Source organism: Nicotiana tabacum, chromosome 8 (assembly GCF_000715075.1).
Source record: "Nicotiana tabacum cultivar K326 chromosome 8, ASM71507v2, whole genome shotgun sequence".
Taxonomy (NCBI): domain Eukaryota; kingdom Viridiplantae; phylum Streptophyta; class Magnoliopsida; order Solanales; family Solanaceae; genus Nicotiana; species Nicotiana tabacum.
In genome coordinates this window covers 198,766,440-198,780,976 of record NC_134087.1, presented here as the reverse complement: position 1 = coordinate 198,780,976, position 14,537 = coordinate 198,766,440, and the positions used below count along the sequence as shown (strand labels likewise).

At 33.5% G+C, this 14,537-nt stretch overlaps 1 protein-coding gene across 1 annotated transcript; it reads right to left on the bottom strand.

The window, feature by feature from the left end:
• Positions 1–3,912: 3,912 nt before the first annotated feature.
• On the bottom strand, positions 3,913–12,961 carry LOC107815662 (oligouridylate-binding protein 1-like). The gene is given in 13 exon segments (XM_075220031.1): positions 3,913–4,335; positions 4,936–4,957; positions 4,959–5,110; positions 5,318–5,406; positions 5,746–5,862; positions 6,454–6,484; positions 6,594–6,669; positions 6,770–6,857; positions 6,948–7,009; positions 7,084–7,160; positions 8,631–8,733; positions 9,759–9,820; positions 12,643–12,961. Coding segments are annotated over 13 exon segments (1,221 nt in total). The 5' UTR covers positions 12,733–12,961; the 3' UTR covers positions 3,913–4,083.
• Between the last annotated feature and the right edge of the window lie 1,576 nt (positions 12,962–14,537).

The following is a 14,537-nucleotide window of genomic DNA, read 5'->3' as shown; positions in this document are numbered from 1 at the left end:
AGATTTCGAATTTTAAAATGAAGCAATTATCGGCAGCTAGTGTTTATATGACTAAATTTAAATGAGTCGAACCAGTAAATTTCAAACCTACAATACAAAAAATATATACAAATAAAGATAGTCCTCATATTGTATAGAGGATCACGAGAAGGACAGAGGCTAGTGGGTAGGAAAATGTTAGGTTGGGTGGACTTGCATCTTTCCTAAAAAGTAATATTTAAATATGGAAATAAATACGTATTTCTTAGCAAAGAAGACTTTACAATAATCACGTTTTGTTCCCACCTTACGAAAGGTCTTCTATTAATACTAGATGCCATTGGTCCCGCGCTATTTGTATTACACTATTTCTAATCCAAAATTCAATTTGTATTAAACCCAAGTTTATAGTCTCACATCCTGTATAAGATGCTAATACCAAAATTTTGATATAACATTATAAGAATATCTTTTAACTGAAATTATCAGCTATTTGTCTTTTAAATACAAATAAACATGGAAAAACCTTATAAATGTTGTATATAGTGTATTATTTATTAGAGCAAGGTTATGAAAAAAGAATATGTTTTTAATTTATTACGATGACATTTACTTAAACATATATTGTTTGTCATTGTATAATGCAGATCATACTGTTTGTCATCGCACTTTAGCTAGATTAAAAATACAAATATGTGGAAGCCACATTATCTAAGTAAAACTTCTAACATTTGAAGAAAGCAGTGGACCAAATTAACTATTCACAAAGTTCTTTACAAATGCTTTATTATGCATTTGATATAGCTGTTATATAAAGAGTTTATAGGGTTAAACTTTTCAAAGTAATCATAATAAAAGGTTTACTAAATGAAGCTATATTTCTTTTTCTCTAAAATGATTTGGTTGCTTGAAAAAATAAATGTCACCTGATTTTGATGTAAGTTAACATCTACAACTCTTAATACACTAAATTCCAAGCGAAAATATCAATTATCTTCTAATACAATTTTTAAAAATCAATCATCATACAATTTAATTTTGTATATGATTGTTATAACATTTAATTATGAGTATTTTAACAAAGTTAAATACATCATCTAAGTTATATAACAAAATATATTCTTGTCCCTGACTTATTCGTTCAGTTTCTTATTCATAAGTTGAAATTTAAGTACTACAAGGAAAAAAACTAATGAGTCTTTCGCTCAGCTAATATAAGCTAAAAGTGTGATTTATCTTTTACAATAACAAAAATATCTAAATAATAAAATATTTCTTTCGAATTTACTTTTATGCGAAAAATAATATAGTTTGAGTAACCATATCTATATTAATGTAAATATTGTGTTCATATTCAAAAAAAATTTAATATTCTTGATGTGCACACAAACGGGAAAACAAGTGTTCCCTTTTTATTTGAGTAGAAAAGAAATACTTATTTTATTAGTATGAGTAGATAACTTCGAGATTAAGCTACATATATAATATGTTATAACCAGTTAAATTGTATCTTACAGTAAGAATCTACAATCTATATCTACCGGAACTCAATTTAATTAATTCTAAAGTTAAACAATTTAAATACGATTTTTCTTTCAAATAAAATTATATAATTTTAAAATTTCAGCGAGCAGTCATTTTGTGTAATATTAAGTGGCTACATTTGTCCTGAATATTTTCTTTAATTCTACTTAAATCTGTACAACTTTTTTTTACCTAACATATTCCAACTTAGGTTTAACAAAATAAACTTATATGATGAAAGGGGTACACTGGTGTGGCCCGTTAACCTTAAAATTTAATGTGCAAATTAGATTAATCAAAGTAACAGTATATACAAATAAATAAGTCTACTTTTGTTGTAGTCAACTAAATATTCTTTTTTGTCTACCAAGTACTATATCATCATTTCCTAGAACACGTGGCAGTCTAATGCATAAAAGAGCGATGATGCATTCAGTTTGTCCAATCAACCGAGCCAAGTAGTCTACAGTGAAAATGTATGGAACCCATAATGGCAAAAGTGTCTTCATAGCCTAAAACTAACAATACAACTACAATACCTACACAAGCTAAACCAATCAAAATAAGTGAATCACCTAAAATTACCAAAGAAGCCCTTGGTCGGCAAGCTGGCATGACGACCTACAGCTGCTTTCAAGGCGCTTCTATATAGTATATAATATATAATAAAATAATAATAACTACTCTCCCTTTTAATAACAAAAAAAAATAGAGTAGTTTATGAATAAAAGAAATGTAGAGATTGAAACATTGATACCCATTATTTGTTGCAAGTCATGACAGCCAAACGTTTTTTTGTGCGTGTGTTTTTAGCTTTGTATTTTTTATTTTTTTTATATTAGGTATTTAAAATTCACTGATTCAACTAATCCGGATTTGAGTCAGGTAAATCCATTAATGGAGGGTAAATCACTCTTTATCACAAAGCTTTTCATTTTTAAGGCTCAAAACCAAAGACTCTGCTTAAATGCGAAAGGATTTCAATTAGGAGTGTACAAAGGAAACCGATAAACCGCATCAATCCGATAATCCGAGTCAAATCAAGAAAAAAAATCCAACTATGGATTGGTTTGATTTGGTTTGGTATTGGGATAAAAAAACCCCGACCATAATTGGTTTGGTTTGGTTTTAACTAAAGAAAGTCAAACCGAAACCAAACCAATTCGACATTACATATATAGAAATTTTAGATATATTTAATATATAAGTATACCTATTGTGATGTAATTTATAAATATTTCTTAAAACTTTTCATAATTTTATCTTTTAAGGTATTATTTCAAGGTTGGACTTAGAACTTTTGAATGTTCCAATAAGTTTTATAGCCATTAATGTTAGTAAATTAAATAATGCTAACAAAAACCAAACCAAAATCAAATCAATACTAATGCTAATAAAAGACATTCAATTCAATACTACGAACGGGAATGTATTGAATATCTATTTTTTGTTTTGCAATAATTTAGATAAAAATGCATAACCTATTTTTATTTTTTCTTTAGCGTTTAATCATGTAATTAATACTCCCTTATAGTCTACTTATTCTAGCATGACTTAATACTTCTAGATTATGTTTATTTTTATTATGGTTTCTTAATTAGCAATATTTATATTACATAATTTTATTTTCATTATTGTTGAATATTTTAGGATAATGCCATGACACATCATATTTCGTAATATTTTCTTGGAAAATACTTTATATAGTTGTATCTTACTAGGATTAAAGAAATATTTTGAGCACAAGTTATATGTTTTGTTCTACGAAGATTTTACCGGAAAAAAAAATCGAGATAAAAAAACCCAAGTTTTATTGGTTTGATCTCTAGATTTAATAACCCGACATAATTGGTTTGATTTGGTAATTATAAAATTCGAATCAACCCGACCTATGTACACCCCTACTCGAAGGAATACGTGTAATCATCCCCGAGGTAACTCCTGCCCCGAGGCAGGAATCTTTTTGAATTTGGCCTTAAAGGTTAAGTTAGTGTACCATGAATGCTCAGAAGCTCCAACTAATCCTAAAGTCTCTTATTGCCTAAAACTCTGTTAAAAATCCTCTACTTGAAAGTCGTTGATCTAACCTTATTTTTCTTAATTCAACAGCACCCTATCCCGTCATGTAAAAATAAAAGAGAGCCTTCATAAAAAAACTATTGGAACGAGAACTCATAAAAAACGACCTAAACTAACTACTCACTCTGAAGCTCGAACAAATCCTAAAGTCTCTTACTGCCTAAAACTCTCAAAAATCCTCTACTCGAAAGTTATTGTTGATCTGATCTTATTTTTCTTCTTAGTCTTTCGCTTTTTCAATGATATTTAGAAGGATAAAAAATAAAGAGGAAAAAAGAAAACGAGAAAGGAAAATAGTTGATCACTGCTCATCCAATGAACAGCCATCGGTTTAGCTAATCAACTCTTTACCCTCGAGCAGAATACAAACCATGTAAACCATACATGCTACAGGAAGCTGACAAGCTAATAATAAATAGGAAAAGGAAATGATCCTATAACTTCAAAATGCAGTGAAGTAACAACAAAAGGTGTTTACATGCACGTAGCCTTATTGATTCATTAGAAGTACATTGGTGGTTGAGTTGAAGCAATGCCTCCATAACCACCATCATAAATACCCTGACCAGGAGCGCCGATTCGCTGACCCTGGGGCTGCATGAAAGCCTGAGCACCAGCCATCTTAGCTAAAGCAAGCTGCCTCTGGTATGCTGCAAGATCCATTGCTGAAAGACCGGGGATTTGTCCTATAGCCGGAGGTGGTAGAGGGTTGGAACTGCTTCCTGGTGGAGTTGGCTTGCTTCCCCATGAGCACTGCAGCCGGAAACAGAAAATGTGCCATTAAATACTTAAGCGGTTACACTAGATTTAAATTTCACCAATATTGGGTTCTGAAAATTCCTCAATAAGCGCAAATTATGATAAAACACATGATTGTTTCCTTTAGGTGTTCGAGAAAGTTTGGCAACTCCCGTGCCAAAAATAAAAAGAGCAGTGGAATATGGGCATGAAAGATAAGTCCTTTTCTGAAAATTAGATCTCCTTTGATAGAAGGGAGCATTAGCATAACAAGTAAAGTTGTTGTCATGTGACCTAGGAGGTCACGGGTTCGAGTCGTGGAAACAACCTCTCGCAAAATTCGAAGTAAGACTGCGTATAATAGACCCTTATGGTCTGGGTCCGAAACACTTCCTCGGACCCCGCGCATAGCAGAAGCTCAGTGCACCGGGCTGCCATTTATTTTTAGGTATCCTTTGATAACAATCAAATCATTCTTTTGAATATGGATTTTTTTTTTTGTGTGTGTGTGTGTGTTGTGGGGGGTGTTGTGGGTGGGGGGGTGTAAATTAGAGAAAAGAATAACTATACAGCCAAAGGTGCCAAAATTTCCTATATCTTGACATAACACAGTACCTTAACAGGTTTACCAAAAAGGAGTCAGGGCATTCCCCAACTGAATAGCTCGAGCTGCTTCAGCATGGCTGCTGTATCTTACAAAACCAAAACCTTTGTCTCGTTGAATACGAACATCTTCAATAACACCAGCACCAAGAGCATGAAAATGACGATGGAGGTCAACTGAAGTAACCTGAAACACAGCTAGAATTCAGAACAAATAGATATTCTAAATAGGATAACAACAAAATAGATTGCTAATAAACTCATCCCAAGTAAGTTTATCTGAATCTCTCTTGTGTGGGGAGGGGGGGGGGCGCTCTTCCACCCCTAAAAACTACCTGATGCCACAGGAAAAGAAGCTGAAGCTTTATTGTTTGAAAGTTCAAAAGACACTTACTTCAGGAGCAAGGTTGCCAACGTAAACAGTTGTATACTGGGGATTATTTTCTGGAGCATCTTCGTTGACCACCTTTTCTTGACCATCATCTAATAATGAAAATATAATGACGAGAAGATTGTAAGACAGAGTCAAATTAACCTAATAAAGGAGGATAAGGCAACCACCAAGCATTACTAAGCACATAATGTCACATATATAGCTCAGATCAGTTTGACAAACGGTCTATGTATATAGCACGGAATTCCATAGAATATGCATGTCCTATCTATAACACATGCAACATGAACACCGAAGATGAAATAGAGAAACAGAGAGCATGAAGATGTTTAAAATAGACGAGTGTAGAGTTTAAGACATCAGAAGTTGAGATAGTAAGCTTTAAGAAGACAAGATATAGAAGCCAATAAGCATACAATGAAACCAACCTGATGTTCCACTAGTCAATTCAACAACACTTTTGGCATCTGAATTCTGCTCGCCAACGGCTCCAGCACCTTTTGCTGCCCAGTTGCAGCGGATTTGTCTGCTACCAAGCCACTTCCCTTTTGCAGCGAAAATTTCAAATTAGATAGGAAAGAAAACCAGGGGTCAATTGAATTAACTCTTCCAAAATGATAAATGCAAAGATGGCATGAAGCCGCTAATTAGCCAAGATCGTGCGAATCCTTTTATCCCTAAACAGTTAAGAATTAATTTTTTTTTACCCTATCATCTTTAATTTTTGACATACCTACACCGACCGTACTTTCATTTCTTGAATGCAAACATGGTAGAAATTTAGATTACCACAAGCATGAGAATCAAATGACACTAGATTATAATGGACATTAGAGGAGGTTAGAGGTATGATGGCTAGCTTCCTAAAATGAAAGACCACGGTGCAATAATAAAGTGCACACATAAAGTGAGTGTCCCAGAGCAAAAATAAAGAGATGAGTCTCTCAACATCAAACCAATGAAAGGAATTTAAGTAGGCACAAGTCACAACCAAGTTTTTCCAATAGTAAATGGATGGTAAAGAATACTCTACAAACTCTACAAACACCATGTTCTCTAAATTAGATGAGATTGTGGACACAAATACAATGGAGTAACAAGACTGGATATTAGTAGACCAAAGAGTTTGTTCTTACCATTCAAGTCATTTATTGCACTCTGGGCCTCCTGCACAAAACATCCGAAAGAAGTACATAAGGCTTAAGACGGGGTTAAGATGCGCAATCATAATTAAAAAAGCAAAGCATAAATAGATTGTATTTAGACAGCTTAATACCTGCTGATTACGAAAGGAAACAAATCCAAACCCCCTTGATCGGCCTGTTTTCTGATCCCACATCACTCTCGCATCACTGCAAGAGATAACATGAATATAGCATTGATTGATCCCACTGTCTGAACATGAATGCGAGTACATATTTGGGACAAAATACAAGAAAGTTTGGAACTTACGAGCAGCTAGAGTAAACTGAAAAGCATGCAAACAATGTGGCATCTGTAACCTCAGGACTAAGATCACCCACAAAAATGTTATAGTGATCTATAAGTGAGAAGAAGCAGATTTAGTTCTTGGTACAATAATGTACAAAGTAACAAAAGGGTTAAAAATGGAGATGTCTAAAATTCATACTTGATGTGTCCTCTCTTTGAGCACTGGCATATGCCCAGTTAACTTTTATAGGCTGTCCAAACCTGCAATTTACAAATTAGGGGAAACCATAGAGCAAATAACGGACTTGAAGCCAGAATTTCGTAAAAGCTCTTACAAGTGCCTTCCATTAAGGGTCACAATCGCAAGGGCAGCTGATCGGCGATCAAAGTAATCCACAAAACCATAGGATGACTGCGTTGTAAAAAGATCACCATAAATTACTCTCATACTGACTATTCACACAACCAAAAGAAAAATATTAAACTTTTTTTCAGACTTAGAGATGACCTACTGATTTATAATGTAAAAATCAGCATGCGAATAGGTTGCCAGAATTCCAATAAGGTACACATGGATAAGTTATATACATATTAAAAATGATCTTTTGGTATTAAAATGGTAAGATTTTAATAACAAAGAACGGTAACATAAAGTCTACAAGAAGGAGATAGTTGATACAAGAACGGCAAAAAAACTAATAGCCCGTTTGGCCAAGCTGCAAAAATCAGCTTATTTTGAGAAGTGTTTTTTCTCAAAAGTGTTTTTTCTCAAAAGTGCTTTTTCTCAAAAGTGCTTTTCTCAAAAGTACTCTTGGTGAGAAGCAGTTTGTGTTTGGCTAATTAGTTTGAAAAGCACTTCCGAGCAACAATTAGTGTTCGGCCAAGCTTTAAAAAACTGCTTCTAAGTGTATTTTTCTCAAAAGTGCTTCTCAAAAAAGTGCTTTTGGAGAGAAGCTACTTTTTCTGCTTCTTCAAAACTGCTTCTGCTTCTCCTCAAAAGCACTTTTTTTCCTTCCAGAAGCTTGGCCAAACACCTCAAATTGAGGCCAAAAGTGCTTTTGGCCAAAAAAAAGCACTTTTGGCCAAAAATAAGCTTGGCCAAACAAGCTATAAAACCATATTCCTTTAGCTATTAGTTATCCTACATTTAATCCCCGAGTTACTGTATAAGCTATAAAACCAAAGAAAAATACAATGCTCATTTAGAGATATCAAACTACTAACGGAGATCAATATTATCTTTTATTGTATAGCCGAACATCTGAAATTGACACGATTTTAGATACTCTTACTATTCCACAACCAAGCGCCAACTAGATTATAGAGTTCTATCAAGCTTATACAACAAACAGCCTCTTAGTGCTAAGAATTTCACAGGATCCATGTACAATATTTGCCTTATTAGAAAATCCAAGTATCAATATGCCATTCCAAAGTCCAAACAAAGATGGGTAGATATTTTCTAGAACTAGATTCAAGGACTGCTATCAAAGACAAACTAGGTAAGGTTTGGTTGGTGATCAGCAACTCTCTTTCCCAAAATATTCCCTTCTTGCTAGATAAGTTTCCTCAGAAACATAAAATCAAGGAATAAGACCAAGAACATCATTATGCACAATTTACCGAAAGAAACACTAATATGCATTCAAACCGAAAATTTTCATATCTACAAGACCTCAAGAGGGATTCAAGAACTTTGGACTCTCATCACAACTTAGACTTACTCCAAGGCGCAATTACCATAAAGCAACTATATAATGCCCAATAGGAAGACTTAACTAGTTTAATGACGTAAAAGTCCATAAAAATAATCAATTGTAGTGAGGTGAGATTTTTCAAATTGATTCACATGACTTGTCTAGTAAGTAAAACAAGACCATACCTTGTCCTTTCTTATGAGTTTGCATCCCTCAAGGGGACCAGTGCTTGCGAAAACCTCCTGAAGAAGTGGTTCTGTAACTTGTGGGTGGATGTTTCCCACATACCTATATTGAATCACGTGGAAAATAAAAAGGTTATCAAGGATAATAATAATAATAATAAATCCCTTTTTAGTAGGCAGAAGAGCTGCTTTAGAAATAAAAATCATAGAAGAAATAGACGAAAGAGTAATTATTCACATGTATGTGAGTGCTTGTATCAATACGGGAAATACACATAAGGGTAGACTGTCAGGATGGCATTTACTGTTACCTAATAGCAACTACTATCTTTATTGATTTGGAATGACAATCAAATAATCTAGCTGTAATTCATCTTAGGGTTTCACCAATTGTTGATGGGTTGTGTTGGAAAAAGACAAGTCTTCTGCTCTTTTGGGGGAGGGGTGATAAAGTGCAAAATATTCCTAGTTACATGAATCTTCAAAGAAGAGTCCCCTGAAATCCCTCTCCACCCTCCCCAATCACTAAAAAGAAAGGAAAGGAAAGAAAGAAAACTGTCACCCCTCTTGGCCAAGCCTCTCCTTCCGTTTTTTTTTTCCTTTCTTCTTACAAGAGAAGATGAAGGGGAGCCTTGGAGCAATGGTAAAGCTGTCTCCGTGTGACCTATAGGTCACGGGTTTAAGCCATGGAAACAACCAATAATGCTTGTGTTAGGGTAGGCTATCAATATCACACTCCTTGGTTGCGGTCCTTCCCCGGACCCTTCATGCACATGGGATGCTTTGTGCACCGGTTGCCCCCTTTTTCTTACAAGAGAAAACCTAGACTGGAAACAGCTATGCTAGATCAATTAAACTGAAAAAATTGTAGTTAAGCACTGAAGTTTACAGACGACGTGTCACTGTTAAATCTATCACTCATAGACACACTTGTAAATGCCAAAAAATGATGAAAAACTCAATTCCTAACTTCACTGGGAAACCTTTTTTTTGATAAGGTAAAAAGTGACTGCGCTAGGAAACCCGATATCATGTACAAGGCAACAAGCAACAACAGGAACAAAAGGTAAACAAGATTAAAAGTTTGATATCAATTATAGTATACAAAATGATGTGTAAGGCACTCACACACTCCTGCAAGTACTTGAATCAAATCCAGGAGGCAGATTTCCACTCAAGATGGGTTCTATCTGTAAATAAATAGTACTAAAATGTCAGAAAATGATAAATAAATAAATATGTGCGGGCTAGATATTCCCCAGTATAGGCAACTAAGAAGAAAAATTTTGATAATAGAATGAACCCCTAACTTTTGCTGCACATCCTCAAGTAAAATTGTACAATAACAATAACAAACCCAATGAAATCCCCCAAGTGGGGTCTAGGAAGTATCATGTGTACGCAGACCTTACCCCTACCTTGTGAAGGTAGAGAGGTTGTATCCAATAGACCCTCAGCTCAAAGACAGATAAAAAGGAAGCAGTAGTAACAAAAAACAGTGACAATAAGCAAAAAGCAAAAAGGTGATACAAAAACCAAAGCAGAAGAAATAACAGGTAGTAAGAAAGATCTAAGGATAAGAGAATACGAGAATAAGACTACAGGAATGAAAAAGAGATACACTCGACTACACTATCCTTATATCCTAATCCTCGACCTCCACACCCACTTATCAGGAGGTACCTAATCACCTTTCCCCAATACTTCTTAAGCCCACACCTGCCTCTCCTCAGCCCCACAATAGCCAACTTCTCGCACCTGCTCACTGGACCATCTGTGCATCTCCACTTCACATGCCCGTACCATCACAGTTTCACTTCTAGCATCTTGTCCACCACGTTGGTCACTCCCACTTTGTCCGGAATATCTTCATTCCTAATCTTATCCCTCCTACTATGCACGCACATCCATCTCAGCATCTTCGTTTCTGCTACTTCCATTTTCTAGACATGGGAATTCTTAACTGACCAACACTCCACCTCATACCACATAGTCTGTTGACCACCACTCTGTAGAACTTACCTTTAAGTCTTTATCACACATTCCTACGCGAGTCTCCATTTCATCCACCCCGCCCCAATACGAAGTGTGACATCCTCGTCAATCTCCGTATTACCTTACCCCGAGGTGCTTGAAACTTCCTCTCTTAGGAATGACTTGTGTCAAGCCTCACGCCCACATCCACTTCATGAGTCACTGAACTTGCACTCCAAGTATTTTGTTTTGGTCCTGCTCGACTTGTCTCCAATCCTCCAACCTCACATAAACTCCACCTCTCGTCCCGTCAGTTAGTACCATGTTATCAGCAAATAACATGCACCATGGCACCTCCCCTTGAATGTGTTGCGTAAGTACGTCCATCGCAAAGGCTCAAGTAAAATTGTATGAAAACTATTTCAAATAAAGGATCATATGGTTGTTATGCGTGTCCCAAGTTTCAAAACAAATTCTTTCTCTTACTTATCTTACATAAATCATAAAACTATACCTACAAGGAGAACAAGAAAATTTGAACATTTGCTAGACCAGCAGTTGATATTAACATGGTAACCCTTGGCAACTGTTTATAAGTTGTAAGGAACAAAATGAACTCCAACTCCTGTTATGCCATATTTCTCTCCAAAACCAAAATGGCTTCCCGAGCATATAATGAAATGAACAAACAAACAAATAGGATCTAGACACAAAATTCAATCTTCAAACAAACTACAAACCAGAAATGAAAATAAAAGCTTGTAGCTTTGATGATATCCAGACTTGTAAACCCAATACATACCAAGAAGACAAATGAGTAACCAAATAAGATACAACAACGCAAAAAGATAGGACCCAGAATAAAAGCTCAATTTTCAACCAAACCACAATCCAGAAATGAACATAAGATACTAGTAGCTTCACTGATATTCAGACTTGTAAGCACAGAACAAGAACTCGATTGGGAAACTAAAACATGAAATTGGAAAAGGAAAAAAAAAAGAAAGAGGGAATAGTCCATCTCAAAAGCTCAATATTCACACAAACTATAACCAGAAATGAAAAATAGAATTCTAGTAGCTCTCTTGACATTTGGATTTGTAGCCTCAACAAATATAAAAAGTCAAAACCTAAAAAGACAAAAACTTTACTGAATTATAACTAGTACAGTACTAGGAAAAATGAAACTTTTGAAAGGGAAAACATAGAAAAATTACATGAGGGACGCAGAACCCAACTTACAATCAAACTACAATCCACTAATGAAAATATAAGCAGCTTTCTTGATATTTGGACAAGAAAATCCCATGCATAAAAGGGCAACCCGGTGCACTAAGCTCCCGCTATGCGCAGGGTCCAAAGAAGGACCGGGCCACAAGGGTCTATTGTATGCACCATTACCCTACATTTCCTGTAAGAGGCTGTTTCGACGACTCCCGCTATGCGCAGGGTCGAATCTGTGACCTCCTGGTCGCGTGGCATTAATTTTACCAGTTAGCCAAGGCTCCCCTTCAAAAACGAGTTATTTGTACATTATGCCCCTTTACAGTTTTAAAAGTAAGAAAATGATATTTTAGATCTCTTATGTAAGACAAATCTTTTAAGTGTAAAAGTAAATATCACATGTGTAAAAAAACAAGTAGGGTCATGAAACTAAAAACAAATTTGTAAAGAGCCACAAAACCAATTGACCTTTCAAAAACCCTACGCATAGTAAGATATTAAAACATTAAAATGACATATTTTTTCTTGGATAATAGGAAAAACTGAAACTTTTGAAAGAATAAACAAAGAAAAATTACCAAGCAAAATATGAAAACCAAAACAAAAAAAAGGACCCTGACCCACAGTCAAATACTCAATATACAAAAAAATTACAACCCATAAATAAAATTACAATGCTAGTAGCTCTATTAACATGTGAATTTCAACCCCAATAAACATCAAGAAATCAAAACCTAAAAACAAAAAAGACTCATTTTTTATCGAATAGCAGTTAATATAAAACTCTTAAAAGGGTAACAATGGGAAAAATTACCTGAGGGGGTGCTAAGAGACCAGGGTGATAAAGTGATTGTTGCATCAATGCTTGTTGTTGCTGTTGTTTCAGCCTTTGCTGCTGCATCATCTTTCTAAATATGGGGAATTTAAATAGAAAAAAAAAAGATAAAGAAATTGAAGGGGTAATTAGGGTTTTGATTGAAAGAAGAAAAAATGAAAAGAAAAAAAGAAAGAAAAAAAGAAAAAGAAAAGAAACCCTCGAAGGAGAGGGAGAGAGCTGCAAAACAGAAGATGAATGAAAAGAGATGTGGTGTATGCTACCCCCTGGGTTGAGATTAGGTTATTTTATACTAAAAATATGGAGTTCAAACCTTAAAAATAATATTGAATCATATATGACTCTAATTTATAAAAGATAAAATAAGAAATTTACTAATAATATTACTTTCCTCCATTGTTATCTATTTATCTCTTAATATTTTATGAACAATAAAATATATTTAATGATTTAAATAATATAAATATTTGCAAATTATCTTTATCTTTTTTAAAATGTCTCACTAAAGAGTGGGTTTATGAAAAAAGCTAGTATATTGCTTTCTTTTTAAAGCGTTAAATATTTTGAGAACAAATTTAGTGTGTCAAAACAACAAAATAATATGGATCGAAGAAAATATTATTTTAAAATTTAGCCATTGTTGATGATAAATAATAAGTAATGTTAGAACAACTTTTACTATTGCTGAATATAAGTTAAATTCCTTTTAATTTTAAAACGATAGGGTTCCTTTCCTTCTTACAAACATTAAATTTTGGCACGTACGGTATAGTCCTCCATTTAACAATGGTTTGTGAATTTGTGGTGCCAAAATCAAGGAAAAGGAATAAAAATGAAATTCTCTTGCTTTTGGAAAAAGGAAAACAAAGGAAAGAAATCTTGGGGTCTGTTTGGTAAGTTTCCCAATAATTGTAATTGGTATAATTATTAGGGTGGTAATTACACATCTAGTAATTAGGACGATCTGTTTGTTTGTCATAGCGTAATTACAATGTAATTACAAGCGTGTTGTTTAATTGCACAAGTGTAATTACACAGTTAAATTAAATTTTAAATGAAGTAGTTATCAAAACTTAAAAGTTAATATAATAAATATATGCTTATAAATATATTTTTATAAATATTAATGATATTAGATTTGGTATTTAAGATGCATATTTTTGCTTGAAAATATACTAATTAGTAATCATATATTTATAACTAATAATTGTACAAATAATTGATACATATTTTTCAACTTAATAATATTTTGTTTAATTATTTATAAAAATTAAAAACATACGCTTTGTAAGAACATCATGGACGCATGTTTGATAAAATAAATTGATATTTATAAATATAATGTCATAACATTATGCAAATATTGACAAAATTAATCTATCAATTCTAACTAAAAAATGAACAACATGCAATATGAATAACAAGCCAATATTATTAAAAATAAGTAAATTGGAACCATAAATATAATCTCATTCAACAATGCATGCCATGTTTGTTAATGATTCATTATTTCTAATATTAGGAGGTGTAATTTCAAAAATTAGAATAATCATGCAGTTACGCAAAATGAAGAAAACAATACAAATAAGAAATAAAATATACGAGCAATTACATGATATCACGAGAAGTGAAGATAGAGAAATAAAAAACAAATAATGTACAAAAAAAATATTTTAAATTAAAAAGAATTTGAAAAGTAAAAATAAAATAAAAAGAAATTAAAATAATGGAAATAAAAAGGTATAAAAATAAATTAAAATAAAAACAAACAGGAAGAAATTAAAATGTAACATTATAATTACACAGTGTAATTACACCAATTCTCACCTCCCCTCGAGTATTGGAGAGTGTAATTACACATCTCTAATACTCAA